Source organism: Tenrec ecaudatus, chromosome 10 (genome assembly GCF_050624435.1).
Source record: "Tenrec ecaudatus isolate mTenEca1 chromosome 10, mTenEca1.hap1, whole genome shotgun sequence".
Lineage (NCBI taxonomy): Eukaryota > Metazoa > Chordata > Mammalia > Afrosoricida > Tenrecidae > Tenrec > Tenrec ecaudatus.
Genome location: NC_134539.1, coordinates 5,278,985 through 5,305,853, shown reverse-complemented (window position 1 = coordinate 5,305,853; position 26,869 = coordinate 5,278,985). Strand labels below are relative to the sequence as shown.

At 57.9% G+C, this 26,869-nt stretch overlaps 1 protein-coding gene across 2 annotated transcripts; it reads left to right on the top strand.

Annotated features, from left to right (window-relative positions):
- The first annotated feature begins 2,864 nt into the window (after window positions 1-2,864).
- On the top strand, window positions 2,865-26,087 carry PUM3 (pumilio RNA binding family member 3). Of its 2 annotated transcripts, none has more exons than XM_075559874.1 (18): window positions 2,865-2,959; window positions 5,419-5,507; window positions 7,135-7,353; window positions 8,516-8,651; window positions 9,289-9,364; window positions 10,704-10,797; window positions 10,903-10,969; window positions 11,868-12,042; window positions 12,792-12,895; window positions 14,962-15,040; window positions 15,907-16,005; window positions 16,544-16,597; window positions 18,765-18,845; window positions 22,752-22,894; window positions 23,943-24,165; window positions 24,678-24,765; window positions 25,034-25,124; window positions 25,788-26,087. In XM_075559874.1, exons 2-18 carry the CDS (start codon window positions 5,426-5,428, stop codon window positions 25,918-25,920), a joined length of 1,944 nt encoding a protein of 647 aa, XP_075415989.1. In that variant the 5' UTR covers window positions 2,865-2,959; window positions 5,419-5,425; the 3' UTR covers window positions 25,921-26,087. The 2 variants fall into 2 exon arrangements, with proteins under 2 accessions (XP_075415989.1, XP_075415990.1); XM_075559875.1 differs by having other exon boundaries at window positions 22,752-22,898; window positions 23,947-24,165.
- Window positions 26,088-26,869: the final 782 nt, after the last annotated feature.

Genomic DNA, 26,869 nt, shown 5'->3' with positions numbered 1-26,869 from the left:
GTTGGTCCAGTCGCTCTAAGTTGTGCACCACGCTGTGCAGGAAGTTGTTGTTGTTGTTGGGTGCCATCGAGTTGGTTCCACATAGCCACACTATGTGCAAGAGAACAGAGCGTGCAAAAGGGGGAGCATAGGAGTGGTTCCATGTTGAGCCCCCTTGGCTATTTGAAGAGTCCGTGGCTCCAATGTGGCCGATGGCAAACCCGTGAGATAAATGTGTGTTGCTCTACAGACCTCGAGACGCTTGCAACGCACCTCGAACAGACCAGACACTTGAGCGTCAATCGCTTTTTTCTGCAGCGCAGAAGGCGCAATAAGAACACTGTGGATAACAATCCACAGCGTTGGCAGGTGGTGGCTTTTCCTCTCCCCAGTGAGGAGAAATGAATGGTCGGATGTGGGTGCATGCATTTAAGGGAGCTACATGGACAGGTCTGTAAGGCTCTGGGGGTGCTGGCCTCTGTGAAGTTGGAAATACCAATGTATCTCCTTCAGGGGTCGTGTGGTATATTTGGGGATTGTTTTGGGGTCTGGGAGTGTTCACATTGATTGTTAGGTGTTTCAGAGTGCCTAGTGTCTCCACCAGGAGCCCTGGTGACATAGTGGTATGCACTGGGCAGCAACCCACAGGCCATCAGTTCCAAACTACCAGCAGCTTAGTGGGAGAGCATGGTAGATAAAGAATGAAGGGGTGGAGTCTAGCCTGTCAATTGGGTCACTTCCTCTCTTCCTCCCCAGAGGCAGATCTCTCTCTCTCTCTCTCTCTCTCTCTCTCTCTGCTTCTCATTCCTGTTGACAAGTCACATGGAGCCACACTGATGGCAGCCAGAGCCCTGGAGTTGCTTCCACCGCCACTGGATCCACAGGACTTTCCACTCACTGGCCTGTGATCTTCCTGCATTTGGCATCATTGCATGTGCTGCGTGAGTCTGAAGAGGAATTTATAGACTGGTCTCGGACATATGGGCTAATATCGGGCTTATGGATTGGATGTTTTCTCAATATGCAATGGCTCTGTTATATAAAGCTCTTTCTTTTCTCTCTTTTTTAAAAGCTCTTTCTTACACACGAGTCTCCCTGGATTTGTTTCTCGAGTCTTCCAGACACAATTGGGGATTTCTGGCTTCCAGAACTGTGAGAGGTAAGGGTTTCTGCTGCTGATGCCACTGCAGTTTTAGCAATTTCTTAGGAAACACTGGAAAGAAAGAAAGAAAGAAAACAACCGGCTGCAGCCATGACAAGCCCACGTGTGCTGAGTAAACCGCTCCCCAGGACTTCCAAGGCTGTGATCTTGCCGGTCTTTCTCTCTTGGGGAACCTCTGGGTGTGTGGGAAGTGCCAACCCTCTGGCTCACAGTCCAGTGTTGTTCACCCAGAAGCTCCCGCAGGAACATCAGGTTTAGCTTCTCTCGGACAACTTGCTGAACCTCTTTGTGCCTCCATCTCCTGTGTCGAGTGGAAATGGCATCCTTTAGAAGGCTGAACTGTGGTGCTGGCAAAGAATCTTGGAAAGTGCCATGGTCTGCCAGAAGAACCAGGAGCACTGACTTGGAAGAAGTACAGTCAGGAGGGTCCTGAGAGGCACGGATGAGGAGACTTTGTCTCACCTACTTTGGATATGTTGCCAGGAGAGACCTGTCCCTGGAGAAGGACATCGTGTCTGGTAAAATAGAAGGGCAGCGGAAATGAGGAAGGCCCTGCACAAGATGCATTGACACAGTGGTTGCAATAGTGGGCTCAAGTCTAGCAACTGTGAGGACGGCACAGGACTGGGCAGTGCTTCCGGCTGCAGTGCCCAGGGTCACGATGAGTGGGAACTGGCTGGACAGCACCTAACAACAGCAACAGCCCAACAACAGCTTCACTTGACCAAGAGGAAGGAAGATAGCAGCAGTGCTAGCAGGGAGCTTGGTGGCACACTGGACGGCCAACGCAAAGGTCCAAGGTTCGAATCCACCAGCCACTCTGAAGGAGAAAGAGACTGTCTGCTTCATAACAGTGTGGTCTTGGAAACCTCTGAGCTGTTCTGCCTGCCCTGAGGGGTCCGGCAGGATAGCAGTGGGTCTGGTGTGGGGGCATGGGGCAGGCTTTAGTTATTGGTGGCCCCGGTGTCAGTGTAGTTGCCCTTGGGCGGCCTCTCTAGCCTTAAAGAGTTACTGTCTCAGAAACCCACAGGGGCCGTTCTACCCGGTCCTACTGGGCAGCTATAAGCAGAAACTGACTCATGGCAGTGAGTTTGGTTTTAAATCATGATCGTTCACTGTGTTAAGCACTTCGCATGCGTGACTTAGCCCTAGGAGCAGTTCAGTAATTTCCCCACACTCGGATAAACTGGGATTCCGAGTCAACTCTCAAAATGTTCCTACACGAATGCACTTCAAAAACGTTGGTGTTGGGGAGGGGGGTTGTGGGTATTGATCTTATCATTATGCGTTCAGGAGGCAGAAGCCCTGGTGGCGCCGTGGTTAAGCGTTGGGCGGCTAACATTTCGAAACCCCCTCTCGGAGAAGGACGAAGCTTTCTACTCCGGTAAGAGTTACAGTCCCGGCACCTCCCAGGGGCAGATCTACCATGGCGGTGTGATTTTGTTTGCGTTCCGGCGACAGGACTCCTCTGCTTGGCCAACTAAGCCTTTCCAACCTAGAGCGAGCCCGAGCTCACACGGGCGGGGAGCGACAGGGTTAACAGCGTCACTTTCCTGACCGCTGACGCCACCACGGCCCTACGGAACCGTTCGCAGGCCAAAATTCACGCTTGGCACCGCCTTCGCGCTGCGAGATGACGTGAAACAAGCGGACCAATAGAAAGGCATCACTTCCGCTCTCCTCCGCGCCCCGCCCCCTTCCAGCGCCGTTCCTTTCCGGAAAGAGGACGACGCAGGGCTCGGGGGCGGGGCGAGGCGCGGAAGCGGAAGCGGCGGCTGCGGAGCGCGGATCCGCGCGTGTCTTGGACCCACGTGTGCGGTGAGTTTTAGTTCCCAGCCGGGGCCGGGGGCCGCGCGGCGCCGCGGGCTCAGGCTAGCTTCCCCGAAAGAGCGCCTACGTTGGGAGCTCGGCTTGGTGAAGAGGTTACGTGTCGGGCTACGAACCACAAGCTCAGCAGTTCGAAACCACCAGCCTCTCCGCGGTCCTGGAAAGAGTGAAAGGCGCAGAAACCCGTGGATACAGCTCTGCTGTGTTCGATTGGGTCTCTGAGTCAGATGTGATCCAGTGGCAGTGAGCTTAGCGAGACATCCTTTCTTTCCCTGACCCCAGGGCCCACTGGGGTGGGGGGACTCAGGTGGCTTCACCCTTCAAAGTCCAGATCCTGGTGAGGTCGAGTAGCCTTGCTGGTAGATGAGTGACAAATCTGCACCCAGCGCCCGGTCCCGCACTGGGCGCTAGGGTGACACGGCTTCCCTCTGGGAGTTTAAAAGTTTGCACAGAGTAACCAGTGGGAAGGAGGGAGGGGAGCTGGATGCCGGGAAAGAGAATAGGGGCGTTTCAAAACGTGAACCAAGGAAATGAGAGGCGCCCCTGAGCTTCCAGAGCCGGGGAAGCCCACCTTGCTCAGAGATCTGGGAAGGTCTACCGTAAGCCGGGGAGAAACTGCAGGGCAGACGTTGCAAGTACAGGAAGGAGGTTCTCGGTGGTGGAAATAGAAACTGGGGGATTCGAGCTCCCTGAATGAGGGACTGCAGAGGACTTGCAGCTCCAGTGAATGTGGGATGTCAGGGATTGAAGAAAATGTCTTGTTTGGGCCACTCTGAAGTGACATGGATGGCGTGGCATTGCGTGAGATGGGAAGAACTGTGTGTGTGTGTGTGGGGGGGGGGGGGTGATTTGAACCTGTGGCAGTGCTTCGGGAAGGTTTCCAGTGGACGCATCATTACAGAAGTTAGGTTTCAGGTGTATTACGTGGGTGTCAGGTCCCTGTTAGACACGGAAACAGAGGTGCCAGGTAGGTGGGCCACCAGATGCACAGGGCCCAAGGAGAAGTTGGTAATGGAGAAATGGTTTGGGGGGAATCCTTCAGCGTTGGAATCCGTGAGATTGGATGAGATTTAGGCTGGGCACCGCATGGTTAAGGAGCCCTGGTGGTGCGGCCTCCAAACCAGAGAGGCTGGTGGTTTGACTCAAGCCTGGCCCTCTGCTCCCGTTTGGGCGTCTGCATTGCTCGCACCGCCCGGTCGTGTCCGACCCACAGCCACCCTGTGCGCAGCAGAACGAGACATCCTCACGCTTGTTATGCTTGAGTCCATTTGTTGCCCCCTCTGTGTCGATCCATCTTGCCAAGGGCATCCTTCTTTTGCTGCTCTAGTAAGCCTGACGTCCTTCTCCAGGGACCGCTCTCTCCTGACAACACTGTCCAAAGTCTCCCCATCCTCGCCTCGAAGGGCCATTCGGGTTGTACTTCTCCCAAGACCGATCTGTTTGTTCTTCCGGCAGGCTGCTGCACATTCAGTATTCTTGGCCAGCACCCACAGTCAGAGGCCTCAGTTCTTTGGTCGTCCTTATCCAGTTTGGATATGAGACCTTTGAAAATAACCGTGGCCTGCGTGTGTCCACGCTCACCCTGGTCCTCAAAGTGACGCCATGCTTCCGTCAGTTTGTCACACTGGTGGTGCATGTGTGGCTGTGATACTGAAAGCTATGCCACCGGTATTTCAAATGCCAGGAGAGTCGCCCAAAGGGAGCAGGTTTCAGCACAGCTCGCAGACTAAGGACAGGCCACAAAGCAGGAGTAGACTGAAGATTAGAACACAGTAAGACCAAACTCACTGCCACTGCGTCCATGCTAGCTCACAGTGTCTACGGGACAGGGTGGCAATGCCCCGGAGGTTTCCGAGGCTGTAACTCTTTTTGGGACTCAAAAAAGCCTCATCTTTCTCTCGAGAACAACTCGTGGTTTTGAACTGCTCATCTTGGGGTTCACCGAGTGTAGCCAAATTAATGACTCCCTATGCCACCAGGTCTCCTTCCTGTCAATATTACAACATGATTGTTCTGCTCTGTCAAGTGGGGAGGGTTCGCCGTGAGTTGGGTTGACGTGGACATCATCCAGCAACTGACTGGCCACTGTGTCCAGAGCCACCGCTCCGGGCTCCTCAGGTTCATTACCCTCACCATCTTCCCAGGTGACAAGAAACAGAAGCACCGCTCTGGCACTGAGCGGTCACCAAGGTCTGTCCTTGGCTTGTACTGTTGCGGGCAGCACCAGCAGCTAAGCCACCCTGGGTTCCAGTGTGGGTGTACACTTCTTGTCTGCGTGGGTTTGCAGCCCTTTTCGCGTCTACGGCCTTGGAGCCGAGCTAGTGGAAGGGCTGGCTTGTGTGGGGACCCGCATTCCGCCTGCCTGCCAAATGAGGGCCGTGCGCAGGTGGCAGTGGCTCTACACGTGACCGGGACCCGCCCTGTGAGCCAGTCTCGTTTCTCTTTTCCAGACTGGCTATGATGGAAGTCAAAGGGAAGAAGAAATTCACAGGAAGGGGTACCAAGACACCACAAGAAAACAGATTTCACAAAGGCAACGGTAAGGCTTTCTCTCGCTGCCATCGAGTTGATGCCGACTCCCAGGCTCCCTAGAAGACAGGGCTGAACTGCCCTCCTGTGAGCTGCCAAGACTGGCACTCTATGTTTCTCCCGAGGAGCGGCTGGTGGTTTCGAACTGCTGGCCTCCAGTTAGCAGCCCAGTGAGTAACCTCTGTGCCACCAGGGCTCCCTGTAGTGGTAAGGCAGCCACCCCCAAGCAAGCCTCACAGCATGACCATTGGCCGCTGGGATGGGAAGTAGGGTGAGGACTGGGGAGGCAGATCTCAGTCTGCGTCTCTGTGCAGACTGGGACCAGGATGAAAATGCTCGAGAGAGCTGGGTGAGTTTGTGAGCATGAGTTAGTGTTTCCCTGTGCGACGTAGAGCCTGGGGGAAATGGCCATGGGGTAACGCGGTGTGACGCGGGAGTCCTAGCGACCGGACCCCGCACCTCAGCTCGTGGTGCCGCTGCTTGCCTATGGTCTCGCGGGGTTTCTGTTTTCAAGGGTGGCGGTTGTAAAGATAAACTGAGGCACCGGACGAGTGAGAGGTAAACCGAGGCACAGGGAGATGGACAGATTGCTGACAGGACAAAGGGAGAGCAGAAACAGAAATAGCTTTATTAGTGGAGAGCTCCAAGGCGAAGCCCCATGGTCCAGCAAGTCGCCCAGGGATCGCGGCTTTGCCCAGGGGCTGGGCTTTTAAAGGAAAGCGGGGAGAGGGAGGTCCGTGCTGCAGCAGCAAGGTTGATGGCCCAGGATGTAGTGTCAGCTCTGGCCGGCAGGTTCTCAGGGAGTCAGGCATTGTTTCCCCCTTCTCCTCATTTTAGGGGGGCAGTTGCTGGCCTCCGGGGACGTGCAGGGAAGCAGGACCCCGGCCTGCTTCAGTTCAGCCCAATCAGCGGTCAGCCCTGGCTAGCACGTAGAACTGGCCCCCCAGGTCCTTGCGACGGACGTCTGGATTTGCTGTTGTGATGTCGCGATGATTCATTTAGCTTCAGAGTAGCCAAGTGGAAAGGGCAAGGCTGCTGACAGTGACCGGAGGAGTGCGCTGGAATTGGCCCAGCAGCAGTGGGCCTGTGTTTCTGTTCGGTGTCCGTTTGAGATGTGCAGCTTCTTGCAGGCCTTCTGCACCCACGAAGGCTGTTCATCGCAGACTCTGACCCTAGACTTGGAACAGAATTGATCTCGCAAGGAGGCATTTTGAACGCACGACACTACGTTTCAGAGGGTCGGCTTGATTTTTCTGGATCCTCCTGGGTCGTCCACCCGGTGAAAACAATGGGTGGCGAGCGTCATGCCCTGAAGCCACCAGACTAGAATTGGAAGCCATGAGTGATGGCCCTGGTCTCTGCTTACCACTAGAGAACCGCGCCCGGTGCCAGTCATCAGCATCCCGGCCAGGCTGGACAACTGTGGGCCCTGTTTACTAGGCATCTCTTCGGTAGTGAACCTCTGCTAGGATCGGGAACGGAGATCTTGCTCTGTTGGGCGCTGATCTTTCCCACCCCTCTCCCTGTAACATCTGAGAGACACAGAGGGAGCCCCTCTGTGAGGAGCGCCGTCCGGCGGATGAAGGGCCTGCTCTGCCCAGCTCCCTCACTGAGTAAGTGCCTGTTGTCATCTCTAGAGCCTGGCTCCTCGAAGACCTTCCCGAGAAGAGCTGCTCCGGGTGGTGGACCTAAAGGGCCGTCTAAGACCTTGAAGAAAAGTGCCGGCACACCCGGCAAGAAGGGGGTGAAGCACTTCAGGAGCAAGACGCCGGGGACAAGGACGGCCAAGAGCAAGCTCCCACAGGAGAGCACACCCCACGGGAAGAGAAAGTTCCAGCATGACAGCAAGAGCGATGGTAAGCCTGGGCGGGACCTCTGGCGCTCAGGGGGCTTGGGGCCCTCTACTTCCTGGCTTACTTCTTGGAAGATAAGGCAGGTGCAAGGCCCATGCAGGGAAGCCTCTCCCCGCCACCCACCTATGGCTTTCGGAATGCTCCAGACGTCCAATGCAGCCTGCTCTTGAAAGGTGGCATTGAGGGGGGTGGGGGGTGGAAGGGAGCAGGGGCCATTTGGCTGAAATAACCCAACCTCCCCTGGCTGCCGCTTCCCCGTCACACTCACTGCCACTGAGTCGATTCCTACTCTCCGTGCCCCGCAGAAGGAGCCCTGGTGGCGTAGTGGTAGCTTCGGGCCACTAACAGTGTCAGAAGCCCCTGGGGGCAGCCCCACCCTGTCCTGCAGGGTCGCTGTGTGCGCAGGATCAAGGGCGTGGGTAGGCTTTCAGTGTTGAGGCGTGGGGTCCAGGGCTGTGCTCTGCTCGGCTCTTCCTTCCTGGAGGCCCCGAGGCCCGCTCTCCCCTCACATCTGTCCGATGCAGAATGACCAGGGACTCTCCCTGCGTGGTTTCAGAGCTGTGCCCTAAGCGGGTGTGTAACCTCTCACCCTGATCTGTCGCTCCGGCCAGATCACAGGGCGGGAGGTGACTGCATTGCCAGGCAACTGGCCGAGCACTGCACCAGTGTTGCACGCTGTCTGCAGGGAGCTGGGGCCATGGTGGAGGGCTGCCTCGTGGTCCGGCACTTTGGGACACCAGGGCCTTTACCTCCTCCGTGTCTGTGTTACACAGACTTGAGAGGGGGTGCCCACCCCCACCCCACAGCACTGCCGCCAAAGTGCAAGACGTTCAGCCATTGCAAGGGGTGAGCTGGAGACCGTCGTTCTCGCATGAATGTGGAGGGAGTTTTTCACTGAGAGCAGATTCTCCCCGGTGACCCTCACAAGCCTTTTGCTTGCTTAATCCCTGTGTCTGCCAAGACTCCACGTACTGTTGAGGGAATGCATGGCGGGTTTGGGTCAGAGTCGCTTAGCCAGAGTGACCTATCGTTAATGGGGGACTGTCCCGCACTAGCTTCCGCCATGGATCCCGAGCCCCCTTTGAGATGGCCCCCACCCTAATCGGTTTGGCTGACGGAGCTCCGGAGGTTAACTGCTAGTGGAAAGCCTTTCTGTGATCATTAGAATCGGCGGCCAAGAAACCCAAATGGGACGACTTCAAGAAGAAGAAGAAAGAGCTGAAACAGAGCCGGCAGCTCAGTGACAAAACCAACTACGACACCGTGGTCCGGGCCAAGCAGATTTGGGAGACCCTTAGAAGGTAAGGCGGCCCTGGGCCTCCCTCTCGGTTCGTCCTTTTGAGACACCGCCTGGGGGACACCATAGCAAGGACATGTCATCCCTTATGGGGGGGGGCCTCTTTGTTTGAACTGCTCCTTGTCCCAGAACTGTGTGGAATTTACCCAAGTGTAACCCCCAAAAGGGGTGAGTCTCCTGCTTCCTCAAATCCACTGCCATCGAGTTGCTCCAACTTACAGCGACCCTATCAGACGCTGCAGAACTGGCCCTTGGGTCTATAAGGCTGTCACTCTTTACGGGAGCTGACAGCCTCACCTTTCTCCCACAGAGCAGCTAGTGGGTTCGAACTGCTGACCTTGTGTTTAGCAGCCCAATACATAACCCACTAAGCCACCAGGACCCTTTCCCTTTGAGCAGGGCCTTTCCTATCAACTAGGCGTGGAGAGACCTGTTCAGAACAGGGCTCCTTGGCATATGTGACGCTGGGCCGCCCCGCTTCCGAATGGCAGCTGGTGAGGGGGGCTGAGCGGCTGCCTCTGGGCAGAGGGTTTTCTTTCCCTGGCTGCTCACCTTGCAGGTCGGCTGGGCTGCCTGCCCACAGAAAGTCAGGCTCCCTGGGTCAGAGCCTAAGCTGCTGCCTCCTTCCTCCTCATTCACAGGAAAGACTGTGACAAAGAAAAGAGGGTCAAGCTGATGCGGGATTTGCAGAAGCTGATTCAAGGGAAGATCAAAACGGTAAGTAGGGCGTGCACGGAGCCGCGGCTGTCCACCATTGGCACGGGGGTCACTCTGCAGTCGTTTGAGTCAAGGGGAAGTTCTTCAAGGCAAACAGATCTGCCACCAGGAAATTTCAGCTGCCACTCTGACCCCGACTGGAGGGAGCTTCTTACTGCCGGGCAGTCGTGAAAAGACTTGGTTATTAGGCAGCCTCCCTGTGTTTATTTTTCCTACTAATTTATTTTGAATCCATTTTCCCAAGTCGCCATAAGGAATGTAGTAGTACGTGCTCAAATGCCTGGTGTGTGCATAATTAACATGCGTTTTTGGTGCATGATGATGACGACGAATGAGCCCATTGTTTTTCCTCTCAACCGAATGCTACCCACTCCCTCCTCTCCTGCCCCTGGCTGCTCCCCTCTGACCTTTGACCCCAGGCACATGCGGCCCTGCTGATGCATTTGGCTGGTGGGTCTCAGGAGCGGGCACCGGCTGCAGGCCGTGCTCTCCTTGTTGGGCTGAGAGTGGAGCCGCAGGGGGCAAAGGGGTGCTCTTCTAGACCCGGAAGGGAGCCCGAGGGCCGGCGGCTCGGGGATTGCGCATTTTCAGTGGTCAGCTCTTGCGTGGACGACACAAACAGTGTGTTCTTTCCCTGTTCTCCTGGGCTGTTTACCGCCTTCCTCCTGAGCTCTTTGACAGGACAGCATAGGTGGGGGAGTGAGTGGTGGTTGTGTGCCTGGCCGCTGCCAACTCCTGTGTGTGGTAGATTCCACCGGCTCTTGTGATCAAGTATTCAGTGGCGGCACACTTGACAGAAAACAGTGTCTTCCCCCAGGCCTGGCACTCCCGCCAGGTGGTGAAGTCCAGTGTGGTCCGGTTCATGGTGGCAGAGCAGCACTGTCCCATGGGGGTTCTGAGCCTGTCCATCGTGGCAGATGCAAACTGTTGGTATAAAAGCCCTCCACCGGCTGCCATGGGGTCCATTCCAGCTCCTAACGGCCCCGAACAGAGAGCATTTCTGGGCTGTCCATCCTAGCAGTGGCAGACAGTCTCAGCCTTCTCCCTCAGAGCTGCTGGTGGGTTTGAACCAGCGACCTTGAGGGTCAGGTCCTTTGCATACAGGAGCTCAGGGCAAGTACTTGCATGTAACATCCTTCAGCCATAAACCCTGGCTTGGGTCAGGCACACCTGTGTCCTCCAGGTGAACCCTTGCTTTGGAGCACTTGAAAGAGAGCATTTGTCGCAGACCTCCGCCTGCGGTGTGGGCTGAGTGCCCCAGGCTTTCTCCTACCCAAGACACCCCAACAGTGAGCCCTCAGCAGGTGTGCTCAGGGACGCCTGCCCCCTTCTCCCACAGATCGCCTTTGCGCACGACTCCACGCGGGTGATCCAGTGCTACATCCAGTACGGGAACGAGGAGCAGCGCAGGGAGGCCTTCGAGGAGCTGCGGGGTACGCCGCCCGGGGCGGACTGGCTGGCAGGGGTTGCAGTGGGTCCCTGGGTCCCTGCCTGTCCGGCGACCTGCCCCCTCAAGTCACTGTCCTTTACCCTTTCAGAAAATCTGGTCGAATTGAGTAAAGCCAAATACTCGCGGAACGTGGTTAAGAAGCTCCTCATGTACGGGTAAGTTGGCTTGTGGGTTGGCTGGTTTCCTTGGCTGTTGAAAGGAGCGTGTGCGTCTTGGCCGTGTGCAGTGTCGCTTAGAAAGCCTGGTGGCGCAGTACACAGTCGGAAAAGGCTGTGGTGGGCTTTCCGGGGAGTGTGGTCTGAGCAGCAGGCACTGACTGACGCTGCAGCCCTCACCGTTCTCAAGGGTCCATGTATGCGTCTTGAAGCTCTGGGGAGAGAGAGTGGGAATAACCAACTTCTCTCTGGGGTGGGCGGGAGGTGGGGTGCAGGAGAGCGGACCCCGTGGGCAGACTGGGAAAGCCTAGGGACAAGTTCTACTCTGTCCAGCAGGGTCACTGTGAATTGGAATCGACCAGAAGGCTGTGGGCTTTCCATTTCCCGTGGGCCAGTCTCGGCCTCCGCCGCTCTGCCCTCACCACTGCCTTGCTGCTCTGCTGAGCCGGGGCGCCGAGGGCTGGGCTAGTGGTCAGGGAGCGCTGACCCTGGGTGTGGCAGTAAATGGCAGCACTGCCCTGGGAGGGAGTTGGCCACCGCAGCTGCAGCTACTTTGCTTGTGGCCACCGACCTGCTGCTCTTATCTTATGGGGCTTCTCCTCGATCCTGGGCTTGAAGGAGCCCTGGTGGTGTAGCAGCGATGATTTGGGCTGTGAACTGCCCCTAGCCGCTGCTCCTCCGGAGAACGATGGGACTGTCTGCTCCTGTAAAGACATACAGCCTTGGGGCACTCGGCAGTCTTTCAGATCTCCCGCCTGCCCGCAGCACAGCAGAGGAAAGGTGGGGCGGTCTGCCCTGCAGCGCTGGCAGCTGTGACGTCCTTCGCTGCCCCACAGGCTCGCTCTGCTTGGAGTGGGCTTGACCATGGGGGTTTGGCCTTGTCTTCTCCGTGGTCTAGGAGCAAGCCCCAGGTGGCCGAGGTCATCCGCAGTTTCCGGGGCCACGTGCGACGGCTGCTGCGGCATGCCGAGGCCTCGACCATCGTGGAGTATGCCTACAACGACCGAGCCGTGCTGGCGCAGCGGAACCTGCTGACGGAGGAGCTGTACGGGAACACCTTCCAGCTCTACAAGGTGTCGCTAGGGCGCCCTGCCCCCCTCCCATCCCCCACAGCCACCTCCACCTTCTGTCTCTCTGGCTCCCCCTGCTTGGCCCATCAGGCCCCATGGTGTCCAGCTCAGCTGTGCCACCAAGGGTGCCCGGGCCCATGCTTCTGGAAGTGGGTCACCAGCCCTTCCGTGCCACCTGAGTGTGGACTTGAGCCTGCTGCCTCTTAGTGAACCGGGCCCGGTGAACTGGGTCTCGGTGGCGCTGAGTGCAGCCTTTGCCCCCACTTCATCCCGCCCCACTGTGAGATCTGTGTCAGGGGGCCCTTGTCCTGGCTGGGCCGCAGGTGACAGGAGTGGGCTGGGACTCTTGGCGTGGTCCGGGGATAGCGTGACAGGGGCCATCTCAGACTGCACTGCCAGTCCCCTTCCTCGGGTGAGCTTGGTGCTCCCTGCACAGATTGGAGGGACTCTTAAATCAGGCGACCTAGGGAGCCGACAATTGGGTCTCAGAGTTCATGCTGTGGGCTGGGTGAGCTGGTGGGTTCAGACCGGGCTTCCCTCATGCTTGGACAGTGCATTCAGCTGCTAGCCTGAAGGGTGGTGGTGGGAGTCCACGTGGGGTGCCGAGGAAGAGAGAGCTGGCAATCTGTGAGAAAAGCAGCCTCTGCAGGACGCCCTCTGGAGCGCAGTTCCACTGTGGCTCACACGGGGGCGCCGTGAGCCAGCCCCCACCCTGGGATGTCGGTAGCCATTTGACCCTCCTTCCCTTGCAGTCCGCCGAGCAGCCCACGCTGGACAAAGTCCTCGAGGCACAGCCCACCAAACTGGAGGTCATCATGGACGAAATGAAGCAGATCCTGACACCAATGGCCCAGAAGTAAGCGCTGGCCATCTCGCCCTGGGTTTCCCTCCACCCCGCACATTTAAAACAGTAGCTAGTTCTTCTCTAAGCTTACTAACTGCTTTTGGTCTGCAACCAGTCTCTGGTGACAATGAGCTGGCCCTCTTCCCTTACTCCCTGCCGCGGCGTCGACGGTGACTCATGTCGCCCTGCAGTACCAGCAGGATGGCCGGGGCTTCTGAGAGTGGACCTCTGCTAGAGTAGAAAGCATCATCCTTCGCCTGCAGAGTGGCTGCAGGTTCGCACTGCTGCCCTGGAGGTTTGCATCCTAATGTGTAACCGCCACGCCACCGGGGCCCCTGGTGTGTGCGCACATGGGCCCTGCGGCTGTGTGTTATAAAAGGATGCCCCTGGCTTTTTCCTGCGAATCTGGGCGAGGGTCGCAACTCTCCGTCTCGCCTCTTTCATGTCACGGATGGCCACCCCCCTCTCTTCCCATCTCCCTCCTCTCAGTTTCTCCCTTTGACCTGCCTCCTGTCCTAAGCTGTCACAGCTTTGTCCTTGGGCGAGGACTGCCCTGTTGACCGTGAACACGTGTTCGTTCTAGGGGAGGACATGGCCCCTGAGTGTCACTGTACCTCTCTACATCTATCTTGGACTTTAAGGAGATTGAGGGGAATTCAACTCTGGGTCTGAAGGGACACAGAAAACTCTGGTTTCAGGCCTTCTCCGGGTGCCTCTTCCACTGTAAGCCTGGCCTTCCATCAGATCCACGTTTTCTCCCCACTCTACCCGGGATCTTCCAACGTGATCCCTTTCAGAGCAGCTGGCTGTGGGAGCCAGGTACCCTCTAGTTCTGGTCTCCACCCAGGCTGGTGCAGACTGATGTGCCTGCGGTCTGAGGGCCCAGAGGGCTCCTGGCTCCCATGTGCTTTCTGTTTGTCACTCTTCTGCTTCCCCATTCTCTGCAGGGGAGAGATTGATAACTGTACCTTAGATCCTCCCCCCATCCACCAACACAAACCTTGAAAGCATTGGAAACACGTGTTCTTCAACCTCAGTGATAGGGTTGGGCCTGTGTGCTAGGCAGCTTCATAAGTGAGACCTGTTGACGGGGCTGACTTGTAAGGCCTGGGACCCCACATACGTGTCTCCGTGCTTGTGGTGCCGGGGGGTCATCAGGAGCATGCACGGGGGTCCTGGCACCCCTAGTTATCCCTCTGACTTTGGGCACCATCACCTCTCTGCGATTCAGTTTGCTCATCTGTCAAATTGGGGTGGTGATCACACGCTTGACAGTGCCTGCCCCTGCAGTTCCATGACATGGGTGGACCAGGAAACCCCAGAGGACTGCCACGCCCGCCCATTGTCCCCCATTTCCCACTTGAATCCACCAGGTGTCAGACTCAGGCTTGCCCCGGTTGGGTGCTGAGACCATGCTGATGCCACGTAGGTTTTGGTGTCTCCAAAACTCCTCTGTGACCCAGAGGCATCTGCTGGCTAGAGAGCAGCTCAGACAGACACCTGTCTGCAGGTGTGGGCCCATGGTTGGGGACTTAAGATAAATGCCTCCCTGTAAAAGGGTGGGGTTCCTGGGTGGTGCCAACGATGGATGCACTCACTGCTCAGGGGAAGGTTGAGGGTTCAGGTCCACCCAGAGGGGCCTCAGAAGAAGGACTGGTGATCTTGTTTTGGATCATCGGCCCCGACACCCCCTGGGAAGCACAGTGCGCTCTGAGCAGGGCCCGCCGCCCAGAGGAGAGCAGGCGGAGGGCGGAGCGAGCTTGGAGGGGCGGTTTGTCTTGGTTGTCGAAGACGCCGGTCAGCCTCAGTCTAACCCGGAGGAGCACGTGAGGCCGGGGAGGTGTGCACTCGGTGACACCACTGCCCTTGTTTGGACCAGGGAGGCCCCGGGCCGGGCACTGAAGGCCGGACACAGGAAGAAGAGCCATTGTGGGGAGGGCGCAGGGCGCGGCAGGGTGGCCTGGTGTTGTGCACTGGGTTGCTCTCATCAGAATTGATGGGGGGCGTCCCTGCCTGTCTGCTGGGGGCGGGGGGAGCTTTCCGTGAGAGCTGACGCCTGCTTTCCTCCCTGTCTGTAGGGAGGCTGTGATCAAACACTCCTTGGTGCATAAAGTGTTCTTGGACTTTTTCACCCACGCGCCCCCGAAGCTGAGGTCGGTGAGTGCTTGGTTTGGGGTCTGAGCCAGAGCATGAAGGGTGAGCCAGATGGAAATGCCGGGTGCTGCGTGCATGGAAGGGATGGCCAGGACGTGGCAGGGCTGCTCCTGCTGAGGTTGAGACCACACTGCAGGATTGACCACGCTTTTCTTCGCTGCATTTCAACCAGCGTATTCTTGAATCTGCCAGCGTTAAACCGTGGGACCCGCTGGCGCCATGCTTAAAGCACTGACTGCAGACTGAAGGCTCAGCGGTGGGGGGAGGCTCACTCGAGGCTCGGCAGCCTGTTGGGCTGTCTTCTCTGTCCTGCCTGGTCGCGCTGAGCCAGGGTCAAGGCAGTGCGATTTTCACTGGGTTTGGGATTGAAGTGTGAACCCTTTCACACTTACTGTGTGCATTATTGTGATCTGGGGGGGCCGTCCACTAAGTGACAAATGGTGGATACAGCATTCAGGTGGCCTCAGGTTTTCGGGGACTGCGTAAGAGGTCCTGTTGGAGACTTGTGTAAACGGACGTTACAGGAACAGGAGGGGTGTCAGCGAGTCCCTGGAAATCCCGGGAACTTTGTGAAGTCCCCGCCCTTCAAGCCCGTGGGGGGAGGGGGGACTGGTTGTTATTAGCAGACTCTCACAGCAGGTGGCCATTGCCCCAGCGTGGCCCACAGAGGGCAGTGTGTCACCGTCAGCCGTTCTGGGGGCGAGGTACTTTATGTGTTTCACTTAACAGCCAGAAGTCTCTCGGGATGTCGTGGATCTGAAGTCAGCAGGCTGGGGGAGCAGGGCAGGGAAGTCTCCCATTGGTCCGTGAGACCTGCCCCGGGGAGGTTGGTGGAGGGCAGAGGCGCGACTGACAGCCTTTGTCCCTAGGAAATGATTGAGGCCATCCGGGAGGCTGTGGTGTACCTGGCGCACACCCATGACGGGGCCCGCGTGGCCATGCACTGCCTCTGGCACGGCACCCCCAAGGTACGTGGGTGCCCCAGACTCCCCTGCCTGCCTCCCTGGTCGAGCCCCCGCATTTCTCTCAGGGTGGCGTTGCCGTCGGGGTGTGGGTGTCTGTGGGAGACGCAGGTCACATTACCAGTCAGCGGAGGCTTGGCGTGCCTGGGCTGCTACAGAGTTTCACGGAGCTTCCAGACTCGGTCGAGGAAGCGAGGCCTGGGATCACATCCTTGGGCTGTCCCTTCAAACCCCGCCCGTCTCCCGTCATGGGGGTGGGTGTTTGCCCACCTGGGTCGGGAGGGAGGGGTCCAGAGGAAGAGCCCCTGCAGGTGTGTTCAGGCGGCATGTGCATGTGAGAGAGCCGCCCGCTCACTGGGAGCTGGTCTCACTCGGTCCCCCACAGTGATCTGCCACTGTGGGGACTTGGGGCCAGGCGCAGGTGTCGAGGTCTGAGAGGACCTTCAGGCCGCAGCGGTGTTTTCCCTTCCAGCCAGCAGAAAGCCTGGGACAGCTCCCGGTCCTGCCAGAAGTTCACATGATACTTTGTTTCTCTTCCTCTCAGGACAGGAAAGTGATCGTGAAAACCATGAAGACCTACGTTGAAAAGGTGGCGAATGTGAGTATCAGTTTCCATTCAGTGATTCTAACATTAAAAGCAAGAAAACCAATTTGTGTCTGTTGAAGGGACTTGGAAGAACCCAGAACAGCACCAGGAGGGAATGTTGTATTCGATCTTCTGTCCCTGGCAGCTTCATGGCCAGTTACGTTGGTTTCCATTCGCACAACACAGTAACAAGCCTCTGTGTTACTCTACTTTTCCAGTGACACTGTATCATGTCAGGTTTCCGTTCTTGTTAGCTGTCATTTCCCTGACTGGTGAAGTTGCTCCGTGATGTGATACATTCACAGGCTCATTGCCTGGAACATGGTGACCTCTTCTGTGAGGCTTTCGGTGAATAGTTCCCGTTTTGCTCTGGGAAGTTGGCGCTGGAAAACAGGGAGTGGAATTTGTCTGTGCGCTGTGGTGAGCTTCTCGTTTGACCCTGTTAGAGGAGCCATTGCACTCCTACAGCGGCTCTCTGGTGGCGCCGTGGGGGAAGCGTGGCCTGCTTGCTGACCACGAGGAGGGCAGTGCAGGACCTCCAGCGCTCCCTGGTAGAAAGATGCTCCCGAAAAGGTGAGCAGTCCTAGGAAGCCTCTAGGAGTTCGGCTTGACCCTAGTGGGTTTGGCTTTATCAACTGCTTGGCTACTGACCAAAAGGTTGAAAGACACACACCCAGATTGAGAGAGAGAAAGAGAGAGACCTGCCTACCTACCAAAAGGTTGAAAGCTTCACACACACACACACACACACACACCTGCTTGGCGGCCCCTCCAAAAAGTCACCACCCACAGCCCCAGGGAGTAAGTGGATCTGCAATGAAACGAAGGGGCCTGTCAGACATGAACCGACTCCATGGTGATGGGGTGTCACCCTGGCGCTCAACGTGGAGTGGCATCTTTATGATACCTCGCTGGCTTCCAATTTGCGGGTGAGCTAAGATGAGTGAGTGGTCCAAACCCACGAGACCCACTGCCATCGAGTCCATGCCGGCTCACAGTGACCCCGTAGGACAGGGTAGATCTGTGGGTTTCCAGGGCTGTAAATCTACAGGAGCAGACAGCCTGGTGTTTCTCCCTCGGGCCGCTGGTGTGTTAGCAGCCCGTGGCCCACCCACCGTGACACCCTGTTCTGGGAGGCCATTTTGATTGGGTGCCCACTCCACTTTGGGCTTAGAGCCGCCCACCAGAACAGAGCCAGACTGCTCCAGCAGACTGCCACCTCTGCCTCCCACCCAGCAGTAGGGGGTTCAGACCATTGCTTTGTGGCTTGCAGCCGGGCCCTTGCCACGGGGCAGAGAGTGGCTGGTGGACCCTGCGGCTGCCCTGGCTGGGAGCAGCTGAGAAGAAGGTGGTGCCCTGCTGGGTTCCAGTGAGCGGCCGGCCGCTGTGACGCTCTTCTCCAGCAGGGTGAGCCCAGGCTGCCCGCCGGCTTCAACGCTTTGGAGCAGGCTTTTTTTTTCCCTTCCCCCTTCTCCCCACGGTTAGTTTTTGGTTTCATGAATAAGACAAATCTTGAAATCAGAGGAAGTGCCTCCTGTTAGTTACCTGTTCCTGCTCAGCACCCATCCCCTCCAGTCTTAAAATGGCTGCGCATCCTTCGGGGTGTGTGCCAGCTGTCAGACTTCCGACCAGCCCGAGATGCGGAGTCTGCCATATGCCTTCGTTCCCACCTGATCTCAGCACCTGACTGTTTGTGAGTGGCATTTGCCTTGACCGCTGGAGCCCTGGAGGCGAAACTGCTCCACCAACGACCCAAAGGCTGGCCGTTCAAACCTGATAGCCACTTCTCGGGAGAAAGCCGGGGAGTCGGCTCCCGTCCGATCCTCAGTGTCAGAGACCCTCTGGGCCCCGTTGCTCCGTCCTGTAGGGTCACTGGAGGCGATTCCGATGTTGGCAGTGGGTTTAGTTTTCTTGGTTTTGATTTTAACTCATTAACAGGGTAACAATTTGCAGTGAGGTCATATCCTGGTCGGCATGATTTGGCCTTGAATGGGTCTTTTATTTCTCCTCCCTCCCTGCCTCTGGAGTATCATTAACTAGGTCCCATCGGAGAGGAGGTTTATTTGAGCAGCGCGTTTATCCACCTTGTTGGTGTGGGGGCGCAGGTGTGTGGGGCCGGCCGAGTAAGAGAAGCGTTTTAAAGGGCCTCTGAAGCCCGACTGTCCTTTCTCTCTTGCAGGGCCAGTACTCCCATCTGGTCTTACTGGCGGCCTTTGACTGCATCGACGACACCAAGCTTGTGAAGCAGATCATCCTATCAGTGAGTCACCCTCAGGGTCCCGGTGGGGGTGGATCGAAGGGCCAGCTGTGCAGGACAAGCTTGGCCATTCCGAAGACGAGGCACCCCACAAAGGCTGCCTGCTGGAGCCCCGTTCAGACACGGGCGGGTTTGTGCTGCTCGCCCCCTGCTCTCACTCGGGTCCCTCCGTAGCACGCTCCTCTCACCCTCCTCTCGGGCTCCTTAGGGGATCTTCCAAAACGGGTTCTGTTAAGCCTGGCTCCCGAGGGGATCCGCTGGGCCAGCTCTAGGCAGGGGGGTCTGCTCGGGAGGTCATGAGGACTGCCTGGGGGCACCGTAAGGAGGCCATCATGGTGGATTTCTCAAGGGCGTGGGGAGTCTGGGGGAATATTAGGAAGGCATTTTGAGGCAATGGAGCATCGCTCAGTGAGGAAGAAAGTGGGCGGGAAGGTTGCACCAGGCATGTCTTCCCATCGAGACACTGCAGCTGCTCAGTCATCAAGGGGGCCTTCAAGGACCAGGTCTGTCCCATCAGATGGCTTTTTGTCCCCAAACACCAAGGACATCTCAAAGGGACACCTTCCCAAGATGCCAGAGGTGCCCTTGTGCGGCCCGCATCTGGGTGCAGGGTCCTTTGAGGCAGGGTTGGAGAGGTGGGAACTCCGAAACACAGGCCTGGCTGGAGGAGATAATACCAGGAGACAGCAGCCGTCGTGGCAGCCCCGGTGTCCGGCCTTCTGCTGAGGGTCTTCCTCTCCTGCTGACTCTTCACCCAAACACCAAGTGGCGCAAGAAGCAGAGTTAGCGGCGTGTGTGTGTGTGTGTGTGTGTGTGTGTGTGTGTGTGTGTGTGTTGATTTCACCTCAAGAAGGTATCCGAGCCCCGTCCATCTCAAGTCTGTGGGTCGGAGGTCGGAAGGAACCCTCTTTAGCCCTCAGTGCAGGCTGGGGGCCAAGAAAGGTGACCTTCGAGGTGAGGAGATCACAGGCCAGTAGGAACAGGGCCAGCCCTGCTCCAGCCAGTGACCCGCCTGAGGCTGACACAGAATCCCAGCGTGAGAACAGCCCCGCTTCTCTTGCTTCTAAGGCTTGTTCTGGCCGTACTTCCTCCAAGATACAAGAAACAAACAACCACCACAAAAGAAGTGAGCCGTGCATACAGCAGTGTGTGGATTGGACCAATGTTTGCTTGCAGGGCTATCCGTCAGCTGGCCAGGGAGTCTGTCCGACAGAGGGTCTCCCCAACACTGGGCCCCCTCCCAGCAGAAGTAGAGAAGCTGCCTGTCCAAGCCCCCTGTTTGTGCAGCCGCCTGTGGTCGGCTGGAGAAGAAAGAGCTTGTAAGGACACACCAGGTTCTGGCACTTCTCAAAGCTCTCGTGACTGCTTTTGGAATCGTCAGGTAGAAACGACAACTGGAGGAGACCCAGGTCCGACGGAGAACTAACTTGATGGGAACCGACCTCTTGATTTGTTTTCAGCTGCTTCATTGACATGTAACGGGCACATACGATTAAGGGAGGACTTGGGTCATACTAAGAAGGCCTGTGCATTCATCACCACAAGCGACTTTGGAACACTTTGCCTTCCTGCCCCAGTCCTCCCTTCTGTGTCCCCAGCTGATGACTGATTGATCCATCTATAATTGACATAACGTGCCGCCCAGTGGCGCAGTCATGTCATCGTACGTCGACCCTGTAGCTCCGTCCCTTCTTTTGTACATTGAAGCTGTCGCCCTCCCCACCTCCGCCAGTGTCCCAGTCAGCCTTTTCAGAGTGCAAGTGTGTGGGCTGGGAGGAGACAGGAGCTCTTCCCGAGACGGAGATTGCATGCTGCCCCTGGAGCCGGAATGGTTCCCTGATGCAGCCGTGAGTGAGGACGGCCTCCACGAGGAGCCCACTGGTGTGCAGTCTGGTGGGAGCTCGCTGCCTCCGGGCATGCCGACTTGCCCCCTGGAGGACACGGTGGAACTGCCCTGGGGGTTTTAAGATACTGTCATTTTCTGGGGGTAGAAAGCAGCCTCTCTCTCCCTTGAAGCAGCCAGTGGTATCAAACCGTTGACCATGCAGTTAGTTCCAGAGGAACCAGGAAGGAGGCCTCTTTCCTCTGGTGGTTTCTCGTGCCCCGTGACATGGTAACATGGCAGTGACTTTGGAGAGAGCAGGCGGTGGGAAGAAGCGAGTTAGCAAGCCATGCCCCACGCTGAGGGGTTTGACATCCACTGGCGACCTCCATGCCCTTCAGACTAAGACTTGCACTCCATCCTCAGGCCGGAGATAGGTGGCCATCGAATCGGCTGAAAAATAAGTCAGTTGGGAACCTGGGAACCTCCAGGCCCATTGAAAGCCGGCTTTGTTTTATGTTTTGACCACAAATGGAATCTGCATAGCTGTTCCGAGAGCAATTCCTGAGAACCCGGGCTTCCTTGGAGGGCGGTGGGGTGCCAGCCCTCCTCCAAAGTCACCGGGGACAAGGCTGTAGTCAGCCAGTTCCCACAGCTCTCTGATCCGCACTGTGACCCCGCTTGGGATGGGACCACTGCCCGGCCTCCCCGCACTGACTGGGTGTGGAGCTGGTGACTTCTCGCTGGAATGCTGGCAGTGTGTCGCTAAGCATCCTCTTCCAGGGGTACAGGATTGCCTGGAATGTCCATTGAAGTGGCCTCCCCGTGAGCTCAGGCCCTCCCACCATGGCCCACCTATGTCAGGCCTCGTCCTCTCCACGCCGACATCCCATCGTCAGGTGGCGCAGCTCTGACACCGGCGGAAAGTCCGGCCGGCCCCACGCCAGTTGCTAAGGAGCCCTGGTGGCACGATGGTTAAGTGCACGGCCGCTCCCAGGAAGGCCAGTGGTTTAAGCCCACCAGCTGTTTCCTGGGAGCAAGGCTTGCCCACCTGCTCCCTTAAAGGTGATGCCGGCCTAGGGCCCCCCGAAGCCATTCTGGGTCACTCTTGGGCACCCAGCAACCACCACCTGCTTCTGTCTGGCGGTGATGAGATGTGGGTGCGTGCTTCTAAAAGACGCTGTTGGGTGACCGAGTCAGTTCTGACGCACAGCGAGCCCTGTGCTGCATGGCCGAAGGAGCCGAGCTCGCCCTCCTTCGCGACCTGCTCAGGTCAAACGCATTTGAAGTGGGCTCAGGGCCTGTGAGTGCCACCCTGAGCCCGTCCGCTGACCCCTGGCAGGAAGTGAGGCCTGAGCAGTGACTGCAGTGGGAGTTGGAGTCTCCACACCGGCTCCAGGACCCCTGCTTTGTTGATCTGGGCTTCCTTCTCCTGCCCACTATCTGTAGATATGCCTGGCACTGGTTTGCACATACGGATAGACAGGAATGCCCTGTTGGTGTGGTGTTTGTGACCCACACCCACCCACCCCGGTGGGCAAGACTTGTTTGTGAAGAGCAGACTGCCCTGGGTATGGTGGGCGGATAGCTGTGCTCTCAGCTATCGTCATACTTTGGGGTCAGATGGGGTCTCTAGCTGGGCTGGGCTCCCTGCCCCTCCCTCCCCCCTCTACAGTGGTCATCACACACCGCTGAGGCTCCCGCCCAGCAGAAGCATCTCTTGCTCCATTGTCAGGGGAACCTTCCTGTCCGCCATGCGCCTTTCTGAGGGGCCAGTCAATTGGCCGGGGTGTGTGTGTGTGGAATCTTTGCTGGCCTACAGCTGTGGTTACACCAGCTGCAAATCAGCGGGGTCAGCCCAGAGGCCACAGCTGACCCCCTCCCTCATAACGGAGGCCTGGGAAGTGCAGCCTTCGCGGGTGAAGATAACACCCTGTAGCCGTTTGTGACGGCCCTGGGCTCGGGTTGTGCAGGAACACTTGGCGCGAGAGACTCCATCCCGGAGGCCTTGCACGCGTGACTGCAGGCGATGATGGTCAGGCGTGTGCGCGTGTGGTCATGGATGACTCTCACCTGCCCCTCTGCAGGAGATCATCAGCTCCCTGCCCAACATCATCGGGGACAAGTACGGAAGGAAGGTCTTACTGTACCTACTGAGCCCCCGGGACCCCGCGCACACGGTCCCCGAGATCATCGAAGTCCTGCAGAAGGGGGACGGCAATATGCACAGGCAAGTGGGCACCTGGGGGGGGGGGGTTGGATAGGCGGGCGCCTGCTTCCTGAAATCCAAATTCCTTCCTCTATCTGGAACTGACTGGGGCCCAGACTCGCTCATAGCAAGCCCTCCCGGGAGGACGGTGCCAACTTGTTGGGAGTGCAAGGCTGTTTTCTCTTCTGAAGGAGCCCCTGGGGCTCTGTGGGTTAAGTATTGAGCTGTTCTGCAAGGTCAATGGTTCTGACCCCAGCTCTGGGAGAAAGATGGGGCTGGCTGCTTTTCTGGAATTTCCAGTCTCAGGGTGCTCCCTGGGGTCCCCGTGAGAACAGAGTCCGTGGCAGCGGGTGGGTGTGTGGGCTCAGCCGTTACAGGAGCGGACTGCCACATCTCTCTCCTGAGGGGCAGCCGGCAGCTTCAGGTCCCCACCCCCCGGGGGTCTGCCAGCGCTGGCATGAGGCATTCACTACCCTCCAGAGGAGCGCTCACGAGACAGCCAGAACACAGCACTCCTGTGCTGCAGCTGCACCATTTCAAACACTCTCCACTCCCTGCTGTCAAGTCAGCCACAACTCCCAGAACGGCCCCTGTCGGTTTCCAAAGCTTAACCTCTTCAGAGTAGAAACCCTCAGCTTTCCCCCCCACGGAGTGGCTGGTTTCGAACTGCTGCCCTTGCCGTTCGCAGCTCAACTTGTAACCCACAGAGCCACCAGGGCTCCTTGTTACACGGAGCTGCACACAGGGAGTGAGATGCCGTTTACACTGTGAGCACACAGAGGTGGGTGTGGGTAGCTTCTCCCCATGGTCCCCAGGCTTTCCACAAGGTAGCAGTACCGCAGGCACCACCAAGACAAACTCGGGTTTCTGTGTTGACAAACCCACCGCCATTGTAGCTCAGAGCAAAACGGACGCCAGGAGTGTTGAGGCTGGTCACTCTGGAGTCGCATGGCCCCACCAGCAGGTTCAAATCCCCGAGCACTTACCCACTGTGCCACCAGGACTCCTGCGAGAATCAGGCCTCCGAGTTTCCCTCCACTTAACGGGGCCCTTTCCCCTGTGCCCACAGTAAGAAAGAGGCCGCAACCCGCCGGCGGGAGCTCCTGGAGACCATCTCCCCAGCGCTGCTGAGCCATCTGCAGGACCATGCCCAGGAGATGGTGCTGGACAAGGCTGCGTGTGTGCTGGTCACCCACATCCTGGGCGCCGCCCTTGGGGATGTCCAGCCCGCCATGAGGGCCATCGCCAGCCTGGCAGCAGGAGAGCTGCACCCCGGGGGGCGGGACGGAGAGGTCAGACCATAGCACTGTAAGATGGGGGCTCCCCGGCTTGTCTGCTCCGGGAGGGGCTGTACCCTGGGGCCAGGGAGGAGGGGCGAGGCACTGTTAATGACAGGAGCTCCACCTATCCTGTCTGTCCGGCCCCCGTGTGTGAGCAGCCCGTCATGGAGGGTGTCAACCTGCACCCCCTCCGGCTGGCCTTACTGGCTGAGGGAAGAGGCGCTTGGCTGCCTTCCTCCTCAGCACGTCAACAAGTAGGCTGTCACACTGTGCCTCTCAGAGGCTGCTGGGCACCCACCGTTGCGCGCAGCTGTCCCTGGTCAGTGCTGGGAGGACCTGCCACAGTGACTGCGTGCCTGTGTGTGTGGTCAGCTTGGGGCAGGGTGGTCCTTTAGCTCCTGGCCCTATGGGAGCTCAGACGGGATTGGGCCCTTCCTGGAGGGTCCAAGGTAGTGTGGAGCAGGCTAGCTGCAGCTGGCCAGGGAACAGCTCTGAGCCCTGTCCCTGTTGGCTGGCCCCCACAGCTTCACCTCGCGGAGCACCCTGCGGGACACCTGGTTCTGAAGTGGCTCATAGAGCAGGACGGGAAGGTGCGAGAGCGTGGAGGAGAAGGTAGGCGGGCCTCGGGTCAGATGGGAAATCCCATCAGGAATGGCCAGTCGCCCGGGACTGACCCTGACCTCTCCATCCAGAGGCAGTGACACCTATCTGTGGGGGTTTCGAACTGCCAGTCTTTCAGTTAGCACCCATCCTAATTAACACACCGTTCTGGCGCACCCCTCCAGATTAGCACCTGTTCTTGGGTGGGGCTCGGCTCCTGGCGGGCTCCGGGCTTGGGTTTCACAGGATGTCCTGGGCTGTTCGTCCATTTGCCTCACAGGCTGCTTTGCGAAGGTCCTCGTGGAGCACGTGGGGATGAGGAGCTTGATGTCGTGGGCGAGCGTGAACCGCGGTGCTATTGTTCTCTCCAGGTGGGCAGCCCTGTGCCGGGCCCGCTGGCACCCAAGGCTCCGTCCCAGCTCCACTCTCGGGGGTCTCCTGGTGTTGGTGGGAGGAGGACCAGCCACTAGAAAGCAAGCCCCATGCCCAGAGGTGGGGTCCCCCCGACACTGCTCTCAGCTGCCCGGCTCTGTAAACTCCTGGCACCGGCCGGGCTTGTGTGCCTAGCTCATCCCTGCGAGCTCTGCAGAAGCCCCATGACGGTATTTTCAGCAGGCCAGTCGGGGGTCGGTGGAACCGTGACCAGGTTGTTTAAACGTGGCTGCCTGGGCGTGTCCTTGTCTTCTACTGTTTGCGAAGCGTACTCTTGACTCGCTCCATGTCTGTCCTATGCAGTGGCCCTCCAGGGTGAGGTTAGAACTGCCCCTGGGATTTTGTAGCAGCCTTAACCGGCTGCCCTGAGTCCATTCCAGCTCACAGGGACCCTGTGGGACAGAGTAGAACGCCCAGGAGGGTCTCCAGGCTGCAGATCTTTACAGAAGCAGACTGCCCCAGCTGTCCCCTGTGGGTTTGAACCATTGCCCCTCAGCAGCCCAGCAATGCCTCGCCCTTTGGGCCACCAAGGCTACTCAAGGTCTGGGTACCCAGGGGATCAGGGCCTTTTGCAAACCCTAACTGTGTGCCCCACCCCACAGCCTTCTCCAGAGCTCAGACCAGGAAGTCGCCAGCAAGGTCAAGGCTGGGCTGAGGACCCTGGTTCCCACGCTGGAGAAGAGCAAGCCAACCAGCAGAGGCGTGGAAACACTGTTGGAAAAGCTGGCGGCCTAGGGGACAGGGACAGGCAGGACAGGTCTGCTGCCCCCACCCTGCTGTGCTGGACTGTACACGCATCTATTTTTAAAGATCTTTCTCAAAGCCCCTGCCTCTGCTCTAATTGGACCCCTCACGGGCAGTTTCAGGATTATCTAGATCAAAGGGGGGGTGGGCGGTGTTCTCCCTGGGGAGGCATCCGAGAAAGCTTCCTAGAGGAAGGGGGGCCGGTGGGGAGACTGGGTGTGGGGGAGGTCGGCCCTGCAAGATGGGAGTTCCTACCATTGGATCTAAATGGGATGGGAGGAGGCTCAGGGCCCTGGGACTGAGTTCCCTTTGAGCTTCAGGTTGGAGGCCACTTGGATCATGTCACTTGACCATGGCAGTAGGCTCAAGCAGACCATCAGCTGTGAGCTGGCGCCATGCCTTGTCCTGTCGGAGTTGCTGTGAGTCAGAACCAACTGAGTGTACCAACACCACAACAGAATCAAGGCCCAACACAGTGGCTAGCAAGTAAACATCCTCCCGGGATTCTCTGCTTCCAACCCAGATCCATCTGACATCCGCCATGACATCACTCCTGCCACGCCCTCCCCTGAACCTGGCTTGAGTTGCTGGCAGCTCCCGGCCAATGTATTGAAACAACTGTTGATGAATAATCTTCAGCAAAATTCTATTTGGGTGTGATGTGCATGATGTTGTTGGGTCTGCCTTTCTTTGGAGTGGACACGCGTATGGATGGATCTCTTCCTGTTGGTTGGCTAGGAAGCTGGTCTTCCAAGTCTCAAGTGCTCCCGGCACTGCATCTGTTGGTTGAAACCTTCCGGTTGGAATCTTGCCCATTCGTAGAGCCTGCCTTCTTTTTCAGGGATGCCTTCAGCACAGCTTCCGTGAAGTCCCGGGATCAGGGTGCCACTCACAGGGCCCTTCTCAGCTGAGACGGGAAGGACTCATCCCAGGAGGCGGG